This window comes from Pagrus major, chromosome 4 (assembly GCF_040436345.1).
Source record: "Pagrus major chromosome 4, Pma_NU_1.0".
NCBI classification, from domain to species: Eukaryota; Metazoa; Chordata; class Actinopteri; order Spariformes; family Sparidae; genus Pagrus; species Pagrus major.
The window spans coordinates 6,704,182-6,716,434 of record NC_133218.1 but is presented as its reverse complement, the minus strand read 5'-3'; the positions used below and the strand labels follow the sequence as shown (position 1 = coordinate 6,716,434).

General features: G+C 40.9%; 1 protein-coding gene and 1 long non-coding RNA gene across 2 annotated transcripts; one reads left to right on the top strand and one right to left on the bottom strand.

Annotated features, from left to right (window-relative positions):
- Positions 1-209: 209 nt before the first annotated feature.
- LOC140995201 (uncharacterized) lies at positions 210-2,199 on the bottom strand. Its single transcript, XR_012178760.1, has 3 exons — positions 1,516-2,199; positions 899-992; positions 210-779 (listed from the first exon to the last, which is right to left on the bottom strand). It is a non-coding gene; the product is annotated as an uncharacterized lncRNA (long non-coding RNA).
- A 1,447-nt stretch (positions 2,200-3,646) lies between these two features.
- lysmd2 (LysM, putative peptidoglycan-binding, domain containing 2) lies at positions 3,647-12,133 on the top strand. Its single transcript, XM_073464518.1, has 3 exons — positions 3,647-4,079; positions 5,921-6,261; positions 10,359-12,133. Exons 1-3 carry the CDS (start codon positions 3,834-3,836, stop codon positions 10,408-10,410), a joined length of 639 nt encoding a protein of 212 aa, XP_073320619.1. The 5' UTR covers positions 3,647-3,833; the 3' UTR covers positions 10,411-12,133.
- The last annotated feature ends 120 nt before the right edge of the window (positions 12,134-12,253 follow it).

Sequence of the window (12,253 nt, the reverse complement as noted above, 5' to 3'; positions counted from 1 at the left end):
AAGAAAGAAAGAAGAAAGGTCTGATGTTTTGACTTGTAAATATTATGTTCATATTATAAACATTGTGAATACTAAATGGAATAGACAACGTGTGACAAGTGACAATATTTTAATTACTGAAATACATACCATATACACAATGATTGAAGTGAACAAATAGAACTCATAAATGACAAAATAAATGAACAGTGATGACCAAACAAAAAAAATTCAGCGATCCGCCATCCTCTCGAGCAGAGAGAACAGCCTGTCCATCCTCTCTCTGCTCTCTCGCTCCCTCCTCTCCTCTGCCTCCCTCTGCAGCCTCATATCCTCCCTGATGAGCTCAAGGAGTTCATCCTCCTTCCTCCTCTATCTACTGGGCCCTGGCTGGCTCTCCTCCTCATCCTCCTGGTAACCGCAGTCAACCGCGGCACTTGGCCCTGGTGTGTCCTCAGGCATGGAGGCAATTAGGATGGGGGGGGGGGGCAATGGAAGCCCTCTGTCCTAAAACCTCATCCATGAGGACAAACCAGGGCCAAGTAGCAATGGTGGAGTTCCCGCTGACCCCCTCTCCTGTCCCTGGATATTTGCGATCCTAAGGCAGTGGAAATCAATCACATCAGCAATTTTCAGCAAAGTATTTATTAACTTGCATGGGTAAAACAAATAAAATGTAGTTTCCACATCATCATTCACACCTGCACCTAATTTGTATTTTTTTTTTAGATTGTCCCATTTTTTTTTTTGCCTGTTGGGGCTTGACCTTCCCCTGCAGGCCCAGTTTTTCCAGAATTGTTCTAAACACAGAAGGAAGCAAGAGAAAAGGTAAACACAGGATCACATTAACACAGGGATGCAAAGATTTACAAAAAGTGACATCAGGACACTGACAAATGGCTATTTATTATTGCCTTACCTCCATCCAACAGCGGCCGAATGCTTCGCCTCTGTAAATAAGTGGTCGTTCTGGCCTCTGACCCTGATGAACTCCTCCGTTTGCTCCTTGCTCCCTAAAACAAAATGAAATGTAAAACACGTGTTGTGTTATGTCAACAGACAAAAGGGTTCTAATATAGCAAAAATATAATAATAATAATGATGATAATCCTAAACTTAGCTCTTTATTCAATCCAAATGTTTAACTAGACTTTACAGTTTTACAGTCTGGAAATAAAGCAGGGATCACAGCCTAATCTAAATTTGTTCATCTTGGTCCATTTATGCCCATGAAGTAAAAATAGTCTCGTCACAATAAGATATGTCAACCTCTGAACGTCTAACATTTTGAAAGTGAAGACTTTTAAGGCTTTACTTCCAACAGCATAATGCTAATGTATGCCATATGCTAATGCATTACCAGCGTCACGTATTTTAACTGAAAGTTAAAATTTGGAGGTTTTCCAAGTCCCCTGAAGTTTAACGTATCTGGCGTTGGATGTTCAAATGAGTAAAAACACACACACCACAAAGTGTGGTTTTTAAAGATAAGTTTCCATTCAAAGAAGACTACAATTTAGCACGAAGAAGACATACGTCACCACCCGCACTTGGAACTCTGGAACAGACATGGCGATCTCTCTGCTCCACTTCACCGCCTTTTTCAAGGGGAGGATAAGAGCCTAGAAAGAGGCGAAAATCATTATAAGTCAGGACATGTAGAGAGCTCCAGCTATGCTGATGGGGAGATGGTCGGTCTTGTCCACGTGAGTCGCAGGGAGCAGCGTTACAAGGTTTCGGTCAGTGTTAGGACTCCACTAGCTAACTACACTGAACAAAAATATAAACGCAACACTTTTGTTTTTGCTCCCATTTTTCATGAGCTGAACTCAAAGATCTAAAACATTTTCTATATACACAAAAGACCATTTCTCTCAAATATTGTTCACAAATCTGTCTAAATCTGTGTTAGTGAGCACTTCTCCTTTGCCGAGATAATCCATCCCACCTCACAGGTGTGGCATATCAAGATGCTGATTAGACAGCATGAATATTGCACAGGTGTGCCTTAGGCTCGCCACAGTAAAAGGCTGTTACCTTGTGTCTGCGACGCTTGGTGAGCTGGTGTTAACAACGTAGTTAACGTAGCCTACCATCGCTAGTTAGAACGTAGGGTATTTGTAGAGGCTGTAGACTGATGTTGGTATGACTAGATATCATGTTAAGATGTGGAAACTAATTTGTGTTAAATTGCAAGAGAGTAATAGCCTACACCAAATAACTCCTTTCCACACACACACTCATCTCGTCTCTCTCACTCACACGCACACACACAGCCCTATCTACCTCATTTAGGTACCTTTGGAAGTTTGTTTTGTGATTGCAGCTACTAAGGCCAAATGGCTTGGAATTCTTATTTATATTTATTTTTTATATACATTTATTATTTATAAATTGTATACCTCTTTTGTTATTTTTTATTCTTACATTTTGGTTCATTCTTTATTCTCAGATGGGTTGCAGGAGATACAATCCTTTTTCCCTTTCGTCTTAAGAAGACAAAACTAAGGCCAAATAGCCTTTAGTTATATTTCATAGTTTTACATGTTATACATGTTCCACAGTAAGTTGACATTACTGTATTGTTATTTATTTGTTTCTGCAATGTCAGTTGACACTTAAATGCACTAAATGGCTAAGTTGCAATAAATGGGCTTAGTTTTGGAGCCAAGAGTTGGAGTTGGAATAAATACCTGTATATTTTTTTCAGGAATAAAAGGGTTAGGGTTAGGGGTTTTATAATTAACTGGTAACTAATGTCAAATAAATGTTAAAAGTCCAATATTAGCTTGGGTAAAATGTCCAATATAAACTCCCGTATTGTAGTGGAAGTAAAATGGAAATACTTAAAACAGTACTTGAGTAAATGTGCTTTCCACCACTGTAGGAATGCTGTCTAGTATCTAATCACAGCTGGTGGCATAGATTTTTGTTGATACTAAAAGTTTAAGATAATTACAAAAAATATTGTTTTTATGAAAAGAAAACAGAAGGGCTTTGATTTAAAATACTTAGATATCATGTATTTCATATTAATTTGGCATATTTCAAGAAATAAATACAAATCAAATTGGAAAATGTATTTTATATTTATTTTATATAGACTTTAAAGTGCTCAGGAGACATAAAGAGGACATTTCCTTTCCTCTTCCTGTCTTTATAGGACTCGTGCTTTCTCTTTAGAGAAAGCGAAGGAACTTGGTGACAGAAAGAGAAAAGGATGGATGAAGAAACATAAAGATGTAGGGAGGAGGGAGTTTGTGAAAAAAGCTATGAGGAAGACAGAGAGAAAGATGAAAAGAAAGAGGAGGGAAGGAGTGAGGTACACACACTCTTGCTAACCTCAGGATTGGGGAGGTTAGCTATGTTAGCTGAATGGAGCGGTTTAAAATTAGCTCTCGTAGCTAACTAACATAATTAAGGTTGAACCAAGCTTTGCCAGTTACTGTACACTGTAAAATGTTGCTGCTTCATTATCATTACATATTGTAATATATTTTCGTTCATGTCCTTTTTATTTATTCATTTATTTTAATTGGTGGTAATTATCTTATTAGTCTGTGGTATTATGAATTATTTTGAAAGTGTAACCGGAAACTGTATTATTGTTGTTCCTCCTGGACGTTCACACGCTTTTTACGTCTTTACGTCAACGTAACGGCTCTATGACAAAAGCGAGCCGTGAGGCAGTGGTCCCCGAAACATGTCTCTTATCCCCCGGGCTGGCATGCTGAAAATGACCGGGGATGGGAACCTCCCTGCCGCCTAAATCAGCGACTTGCGTTACTGCAGCGACTCAACCGGAGCGATAAAACAAACAGAGGCGACAGGGCTCTTTATTTATTCAAGAGAAGATGGCGGAGTTTTCGCCAGTCCTGCCGATGCGGGATGGAGGAGGACGATTCGGCCAGCCCATCTTCCCTCGGTCCAGGTCCGGTTCCGAGTCAGAGAGCGAACTGTCCCAGAGCCTGGCCCGGACCAAGATCCGGTCGTACGGAAGCACAGCTAGCGTCACGGCCTCTCTGGGCGAGAAATACATAGAGCATCGGGTTACAGACACTGACACCCTGCAAGGGATTGCTCTGAAATACGGTGTTACGGTAAGGTTTCCACACAACCACTGCAGTGTTAGTGTGAGCTCTGATCTGAGGGAAGGTGAAGACAGTTTTAATTCATTTCATCAGTCCTCACTGACAGAGAAGGGGAGACAACACGCCTATTTAACATCATGTTTACTTTGTATTCATTCGTGTCAGGGTCAGTCTATAAAGTCACATCATGTGGCAGAAGTGCAGAAATATCTCATGACAGCTTTTGAACATGTGTAGACTGATGCTGCCACAGTCAGAGCTCTGAAATGTTGTTGCATCTTATTGGCCTCATAAAGGGGATTTTGATCGACCATATACTACTACTACTACCACTTCTGTATTTCACTTCATCTTTTGGGAATTGGTGCTTACTTCTTGATTTAACTTTCAATTATCCAACATGTGCCAACACCAGTGATGTGCAAGTTGTTGACAGTTGTGAGAGCATGTAGCTCATAAAGAGGTGGAGAATTAAACACAGTAATCAGTTAGAGGGCTCAGAATTGGCAGTCATGCTCCTGCAAGCACCAACAAGTCAAAGCAGTCTAGACCGCTGACTGAAAGAGAAAGGTTTGTCAAGCTTGCATGTACACATATCCAATCGAGGATGGATTACCAACCTTGCAAAGTGGCAACTGCCTTGGGCCCAAGTTCCCAAGACCCCCAGTGGCCCCTCCAAAGCCCAGGGTTCACTGTACGTCGTTGTTTGCCCAAAATTGGATAAAATGCATGTTTATTTGCACCCAGACAGGCTTGCATGATATGTTATAACAATCGTCTTGCATTATTTTGACAGATACTACATTTGTGATATGATTCACAATTAGACATGACATGACAGACATGTTTTCTTACTAGATTTCTAGGCCAGGACATCTCTGCAGCACTACAGCGCCTGACTACAGCACATGTTCAACATTAAAGGAGCATTATGTAGTTCTGGAGAAGAAATTCAAACTCAGAATTTTAATATTTACAATATTAATGAGGTAATAATACAAAATTAGAAATATATATCTTTTCCATAACTGAATAAACAAGCTGTTCTCAGAGGAAAATAAGGTCCCAGAACACTGTTTGAAGCTAGAAAGGTGGCAGGGTCCGCCACATATAAACAAAGTAATACAGTATGAAATTGTGTTGTCCTTTAAGCTCGGTTTGTTTATTCAGTCATGAAAACAAAGAGAGTTTGTTTATTTAGTTTGTTTGGGCATAAAAAAAAACTGTCAATGAACTGACATGAACTTTCTCTTCTGATTGAAGTTTCTCCCCCAAAATTACAAAGTGCACCTTTAAAGGCACAGTATGTAAGAATTGGCCACCTGTTGAACTAATTTTTAAAAGCAAATAAGGGGCAGTGTATCACTCAAGTAACTTCTAACTGTAGCTGCCATTAGCTGGTTAGCTCAGTTAGCCATGCAGCTAGCGGTCCGGACTGGGAGCTCAGAGCATAGGGGAAGCGTTGGTGTTTAGACCGCTAGCACAGGAGCTTTGGACCGGGACGGGCTGGGGCTAGCTGGTTAGCATGCTAGCTTCAGTCGATATCTCTGCACCACAATACTGATAAAGTCATAACATAAAAACTGTTACTCCCGTTGTGTTGATTGTTGTAGTTTTAGTACATTTTTTAATGTTTTCTGCTAAAATAAAAGAGTTGGGGCCTTTGGGTGCAGGCAAAATGGAGAAAGGTTTACCATTGTACATGGGCATATACTACCCACACTGTAGTGATACAAAGCTGGTTGAAAAGTTCCTGTTTAAGTGCAAAGAATGAAAAGAAGGAAGGTGGAAGTTTAGTCACAGAAATTAGCCTATTTTAACCCCTGTTCTCTGTCATCCTGATGCACCAGATGGAGCAAATCAAGAGAGCCAACAAGCTGTTCAGCAATGACTGCATTTTTCTGAGGAACAGCCTCAACATCCCCGTGGTGTCGGAGAAGCGCTACATATTTAATGGACTGTCTCTGGAGTCTCCTGATGGGGACGGTGAAGCAGCGTGCCAGGAGGCAGACTCACCCTGTGTTGTGACGCAGGACATCGAGGGACCCACGCCTCCTCCCTCCCCGCCCCCTGCAGACTCCAAACCCCCCCAGCCAGAGGAGCTGTCAGCCAAAGACTTCTTACACAGACTGGACTTGCAAATAAAACAGTCAAAGCAGGCAGCGCGCCGGCTGAAAGAAGAGGAAGTGAGGTGAGGTGCTGAACTACCCGCAAACCAAACGGCTGCTTCTGTTTGTGTGTGTGCAGGTGTTTGGTCGTCATTCTGCTGTACTGATACATCTACAGACAGAAGCTCTAATTGCAACATATCAACTTAAATACATTTAACTGATGAGTGGCTGTTTTATATTGACAGTTAGATTGTATCTAAATCCCATGAAATTATATCTCATTTATAAAGTTAATATAGGTAATTAATCACTTGCCAGTAATTATCTTGCAGCATCCAGTCAGATGGTGTTAATTCTTGGTATGATGGCCAACTGGTGCCCCACTAAAGTGAGGGATACCGGTCAGCAGCAAATGACGCTATTGCCTCCCAGTTTGGTACTGGTCACGAAGGGTTCATAAATACTGAGTAGAGTCCGACCAATAAAGGATTTTTAAGGCCGATACCAATACAAATATTTGGTGATTTAAAAATCCGATATTCCGATATATATATGTATATATATATATATATATATATATCCAGAAACGTGTAACAAAACATACAACATTATTTGTAGTTATTTACGAGTCCTCACTGAAATAATATGACAATGCAGTTTAAAAATAAACTTGTTTGTTTTATTGTCCTAACAGAACAGAGGAACATCAAAATTACTAGCTAAGTCAGTTTCACTCTCGGCTTACACCTAACAGCAGCAAAACTGGACGTGGTAGTCACAAATTTTGTCATGCTTATTTGAGTAAAGATAACTGATGGGGATGTTCTTTTAATTGTTATTCAAGCAATGTATTTCTCGTGACAGTTGCCAACTTACCATCAACACACTTCACCGATGATCTCAGTCGTGGATAACTGGTTTGCTCTGCCCGACTCTGGCTGGATCAGCTGGTTGTCGGGTTTGTGGCGTTCTAAACCGAGTGTTGCCAACAGGGACGTTGTAGAGTGTCCTCTGGTGGACAAACTATGCAACGCCAACACTCATAACATGGTTGAAGGGTGTTTCGTCTGTTTTTATTTTATTTTTTAAATAATCATTAATCGACCATTATAAATGCCGATACCGATAGTTTGGAAAATGCCTAATATCGGCCGATAATATCAGCCAGCCGATATATCAAACTGTGGCATGGACAGCGTTTAGTGGACAGGACAAGAACGTTTTCTCTGATAAAGTCCAGAAGCTGTAGTTATGCATCCTGAAAATATGCTTTGGTGTTTTGTCACTGCCTTGTCACCATTCACAGCCCCATTTTCACCTTAGCCGTGAAATGCGTACAGGGAAAGGTGCTCTGACTCTGATCCATGAGCTCAGAGGTGAGTGTCAGAGGTCTCGATCAGCAGGAACAGAAACCAAATACAGAGAATGAAAAGTATTCTGACAGAGGCAGGATCGAAGATAAGAATCAGGCATTTACTAATCTGCTGTACTAGTCAGATGCCATGTTATGCAACAGTCAGGTATTTAGAAAGGAGATTTGGCTCGCTGAATCAGGCATGTCCTCCTGACACTGCAAGTTGAGACAGAGAACGCTCTCACGTCTGCTCAGTAGTGAGGTAGCAATGGACGCCTGTCTGGCAATGCACCCATTCACGGAGAAATAGGCTGTGTTGGTACTATCACTCCCGTCAGGACTGAGTCACACTGCAGCAGTTTCTTCTACAGACGCAGAGTATCAGCTGTTTCTCCTCTTCAGGCTCTCTGAAGTGTTTTGCTCATGCTGTTGTGTTTCAGAGGACACAGGCCCTCCTGTAGCAGCCGTTGATTTCCTTCCTGTGGGTAACACAACCTAACAGGTTTGACAGCTGAGCTGGCATCAACTGTCCTTTCTATCTGATTTCTGTTATCACTGCTGGTCTGAAGACATGAGGTATTACTTATGTCCAATTTCTCCTGATAGAATTAAAGAGTCTTAACATTAACAGCAGTGCTGGACAGCAGCTAAGTACATTCACTATTATTCAGTACAATTTTGAGGTACTTCTGCGTATTTCCATTTTCTGCTACAATATGAATCTACTCCACTGCAATTAAGAGGCAAATATTGTGCTTTTTACTCCACTACAACAACTCTGATCACTAGTTACATTGCAGATTTAGCACTTTTGTGAGTAATAATACAAAATATAATAAACGAATACATTATGATGGAATATGATCGTTTAATTTACTTACAAGCTGCTCAACTATATGAAGTAGTCAAACCAGGCCAGCTTCAACAATAAAGTTATGAACACATTTATGAATCAATAATTAAAATGCAATAATGTACGTTATTCTGAAATTTGCCATTAGACCGATTATCCAGTAATTGTTTTTATTGTTATCAGATTGCTGATAAAATAATTTAAAAATGTGCTGCTTTGGGCGAGCACCCTCCTGTCTGTAGACACCAGTCTGTGATCTCACTGAGTCTCCTGCCTACAACACGATCTGATTGGTTAAAAGGCACAAGTGATAGCCTGGCTTGAGTAAATTATACAACATCCCATCACTGGTTATTCTAAATCTTGACACTCTGACACAAGATTTTCCTTTTTTGCTGCAGATGTGTATCAGCTCCAAATATCGGTGATCTCCTCTCGTCTGCCTCGTAGTTCACACCTTATCATATCTCTATAATTCAACCTTCACTGTTTTCCTACATTCATTAAAAACCTTAACATTCACTAGTGATTTGTCCTGTGGAAAAAAAAAAGATAATTTTGCACTCTGCCGATAATTACATTTTTAGTTGTTATGTTTTGATTTAATTTTCAACCTCTTTTTTATTTTTACATGAAAAAACTATAAGGAATCGTCATGGCAACTGTGTTTATTAACTGTAATTACTGGTCCATGTTTGAAATACAACTACATACTATAAATACTCTCTGCCAGCGCAAGTGCAAGCATTTCATTTTTATATAAGCACTGAATGAACATCACGTCCTATTAAGTTTAGCATCACGTGCCAGTAACTCTAGACCGCGTCTTGTTTTACAAAGCTGCAGATTGTGCAGGACAAAGTTTTCCTCTTTAAATGTTTACCTACCAGCTGAGGCAGAGCCGAGCTTTGTGTCTGACTGCAGCCACAGCGGAGGCCGGCCGGCCTGTGGAGCTGTTGTGTGTTCAGACAAACAGAGACTCACTTCGTTGTTTCCACACAGTCCCAGAGCAAACATGGACCGCACGCCTGTCTGGAGCGACACAAACCACAAACCGCTTAAGCTGAACTGGAGGGACTAGTTGACTGATTGACACTGTTTTGTAGAAAATCTTTGCAGTAAAATTGTTTTCAAAAGTAATTTCCCACTTGCGCCATGTAGTGTGACATGTATCCGTACTTATATTTTGGTGCCAGCTCTGCAGTATACTTGTGTAGTTATCTCTGATTTTTCATCCCTAAATTGTTAAAACACCAGAGGAATAACGTTGGATTGGACAAGTTCACTCTCCACTAGATTCCTGCAAGAAATGACTGAGTTGGGAGTCTGTCGTTCCGATGAACAGCCTTATAAAGACCAAACAGCACTCGGCTCTTGTTAGCGAGTTCTTCTGCGTTTGATCCTGTCACGCCTCAGGATGTTTTCTAGTCCAAGAGTAGAAAATCAATAGCTCTATGGCAACATTCTCCCAGCCTCCTGCCTTCACTTTTCTCTCTCCTCTTCACTTTTTTTCCTGCTAGGTCATCGTGCACAACCCTCCTCTCCATCCTCTATTGATTTTGATGTTTTTGGTATTTCTTTGCCTAATTAATTGTAACTCTTGGGAGCGAGACTGTTTCTCTTAACCTTGTGAATAGTTTGAATATATTTGTACGGCAAAACATTTCTTCTAAATGAGAACGCCTGCACTTCTGAAGAACTGCAGCTCTTCTAAAGAGACTTTATTGTCAAGCTCAAGACAGTGTTGTGTCGTATACCTGGAGGCCAGATGAGCCTTCAGCTGTGACGGAGAACAATACATCTCTTTGGTTGGCCTCATCCATTATTCACGCACCTAGACGCTGCGGTGACCAGTTAAAGCAGATGGAGAAAGAGAGGAAGAAAGTGTGTGTGTGTGTGTGTGTGTGTGTGTGTGTGGGGGAAAAATTTCCAAAAATGTTAAAGCTGTTCTATCTTCTTCTCATTTGCAGGAGAGACGAGGAGGACTACACAGCCCCCACAACGTCATATCAGGAGATTTAAAGGAAAAGTCTGTTTACCTGAAGCCCTGCCTCAGACACACAACTGCTCTCTCTCTCTCTCTCTCTCTCTCACACACACACACACACACACACACACACACACAAACACTACCACAGCCTCATCACTTGTTTTCCCTCCTCTTTACCTTTTTGCTTTTACCAAACCACGTTGAACAAAAGTGTCATGTTTGCCTTTTTATTTATTGATATGCAATGATGATGATGATGTATACGATTGTAGTTGTTTTGTACAGTTTCACTGGGCGACTTAAAGGGACAGTTCACCCCAAAAACCAAACGTATATTTTTCCTCTTATCGTTTTTTGGAAAATATCATCCGTACAGATTAGAGCCTGACCGACATATTAGTTGGCCGATCACAGATGTATCGGCGTATTCTGTCGTCCAATATGTGCCGATATGAAGGAGTTTTTTTTAAGAGATCAAATGCCAAAAAAGACACTTATGAAATTATTAAATTCCCAGTGAGGTTTAATGTTTCAGTACACTGATGTCATTGCAGATAATTTAGTTTGTCAGACTGCCTCCGTTACATATCTTTGTCACAACCACACTTCAGGGATAATTCCAATTCAGAAATTGTTACTCCAATATCGGCATCAGTCCCAGGAATCAAGTACCAGTCGGGCTCTAGCAGAGATCTCTGCCTTCTCTCCAATATAATGGAAGTGGATGGCACTTTGCTTGTGGAGCTCGAAGCACCACCAAAATAAATTTGAAAAGCCTCTTTCCAGAAATCATGACCCAGTTACTGGAGATAATCCACAGAGCTTGTTGTGAGCAGTTTCATGTAGGAACTGTTTTCTACAGCATAACACTGCAACTAGTCATCGTGCTTGTGACAGAGCAGGATGTAAACATTAAGGCCATCTCCTCGGCTGAGCTGTAACCATGAATGTATTCTTGAACTTGTTACAAGGACGCAGCTCAGCCTCGCTTGCGATGTTGTCCAGTAGAAGAGACGTCTGTAAAACTGCTGAAAGGACAAACAAGGACAATCATGACTCTTTCTATTATGATTTTTTGTTCCATGGAGGTTTTTTCTTTTTTTTTGGCCTTTTGAGTGCCATCTAGCTCCATAATATTCCAGAGCAGGCCGTCGTCTCTACGGCCGATATCTCCAAAACTCTGCGACTCCCACAAAAAAACAATCTAATCTAATCTACAACGTATGTTTGATTTTAGGGTGAACTATCCCTTTAACAGTGCAGGGCAGCAACTGATATAAATAATATCTGAGCACACATGTCCATCCACTCATCATACGCTTCTGACGCTGTTGTACAGAACCCACCTGCTGCATACGTCCACACACACACACACACATACACACACACACACACACACGGCGCTAAGCAACTCCAGAAGGATTAGCTTGTCCGACTTGCTAACAGCTTCTGATGTTCTTAATCCCCTCCTAGAATAGTATCAATGGAAAGTATATTCAGGCCTTCCTCATCAGTGTTTACCCCGTACGAGCACTCCACAAACAGAAGCGGTGGACGGACTCAAGCCTTCGAACATTTTGCCTCATAGAAGCTTTTTGTTTTTCTTTGGGAACAGAAAGGGACTGCTCTATTTTCGAGGTGTGAATGCATTATTTATATGTGTGGAGAACTGTCTATTACAGCTGTTTTACTGTGCTTTAAAGTTCTATTGGTTTTATTTGGGAATATGAGAATAAATGTGTATTTAAAACCAGATGTGAACGTCTCAAAGTGCTTTTTCTTGTGAGAAATGTCGGTCGTTCTTCAGTGCTGCTGCATCATCACAGTTCAGTACACAGATAAAGAAAAGGCAATGCTTTAATTGCTTTTAAACTT

Coding starts and splice junctions, on each gene's coding strand:
- lysmd2 (XM_073464518.1), top strand. CDS start 3,834: ATGGCGGAGTTTTCGCCAGTCCTGCCGATGCGGGATGGAGGAGGACGA. Junction 4,080..5,920: donor CTCTGAAATACGGTGTTACG/GTAAGGTTTCCA, acceptor CTGATGCACCAG/ATGGAGCAAATCAAGAGAGC. Junction 6,262..10,358: donor CTGAAAGAAGAGGAAGTGAG/GTGAGGTGCTGA, acceptor TCTCATTTGCAG/GAGAGACGAGGAGGACTACA.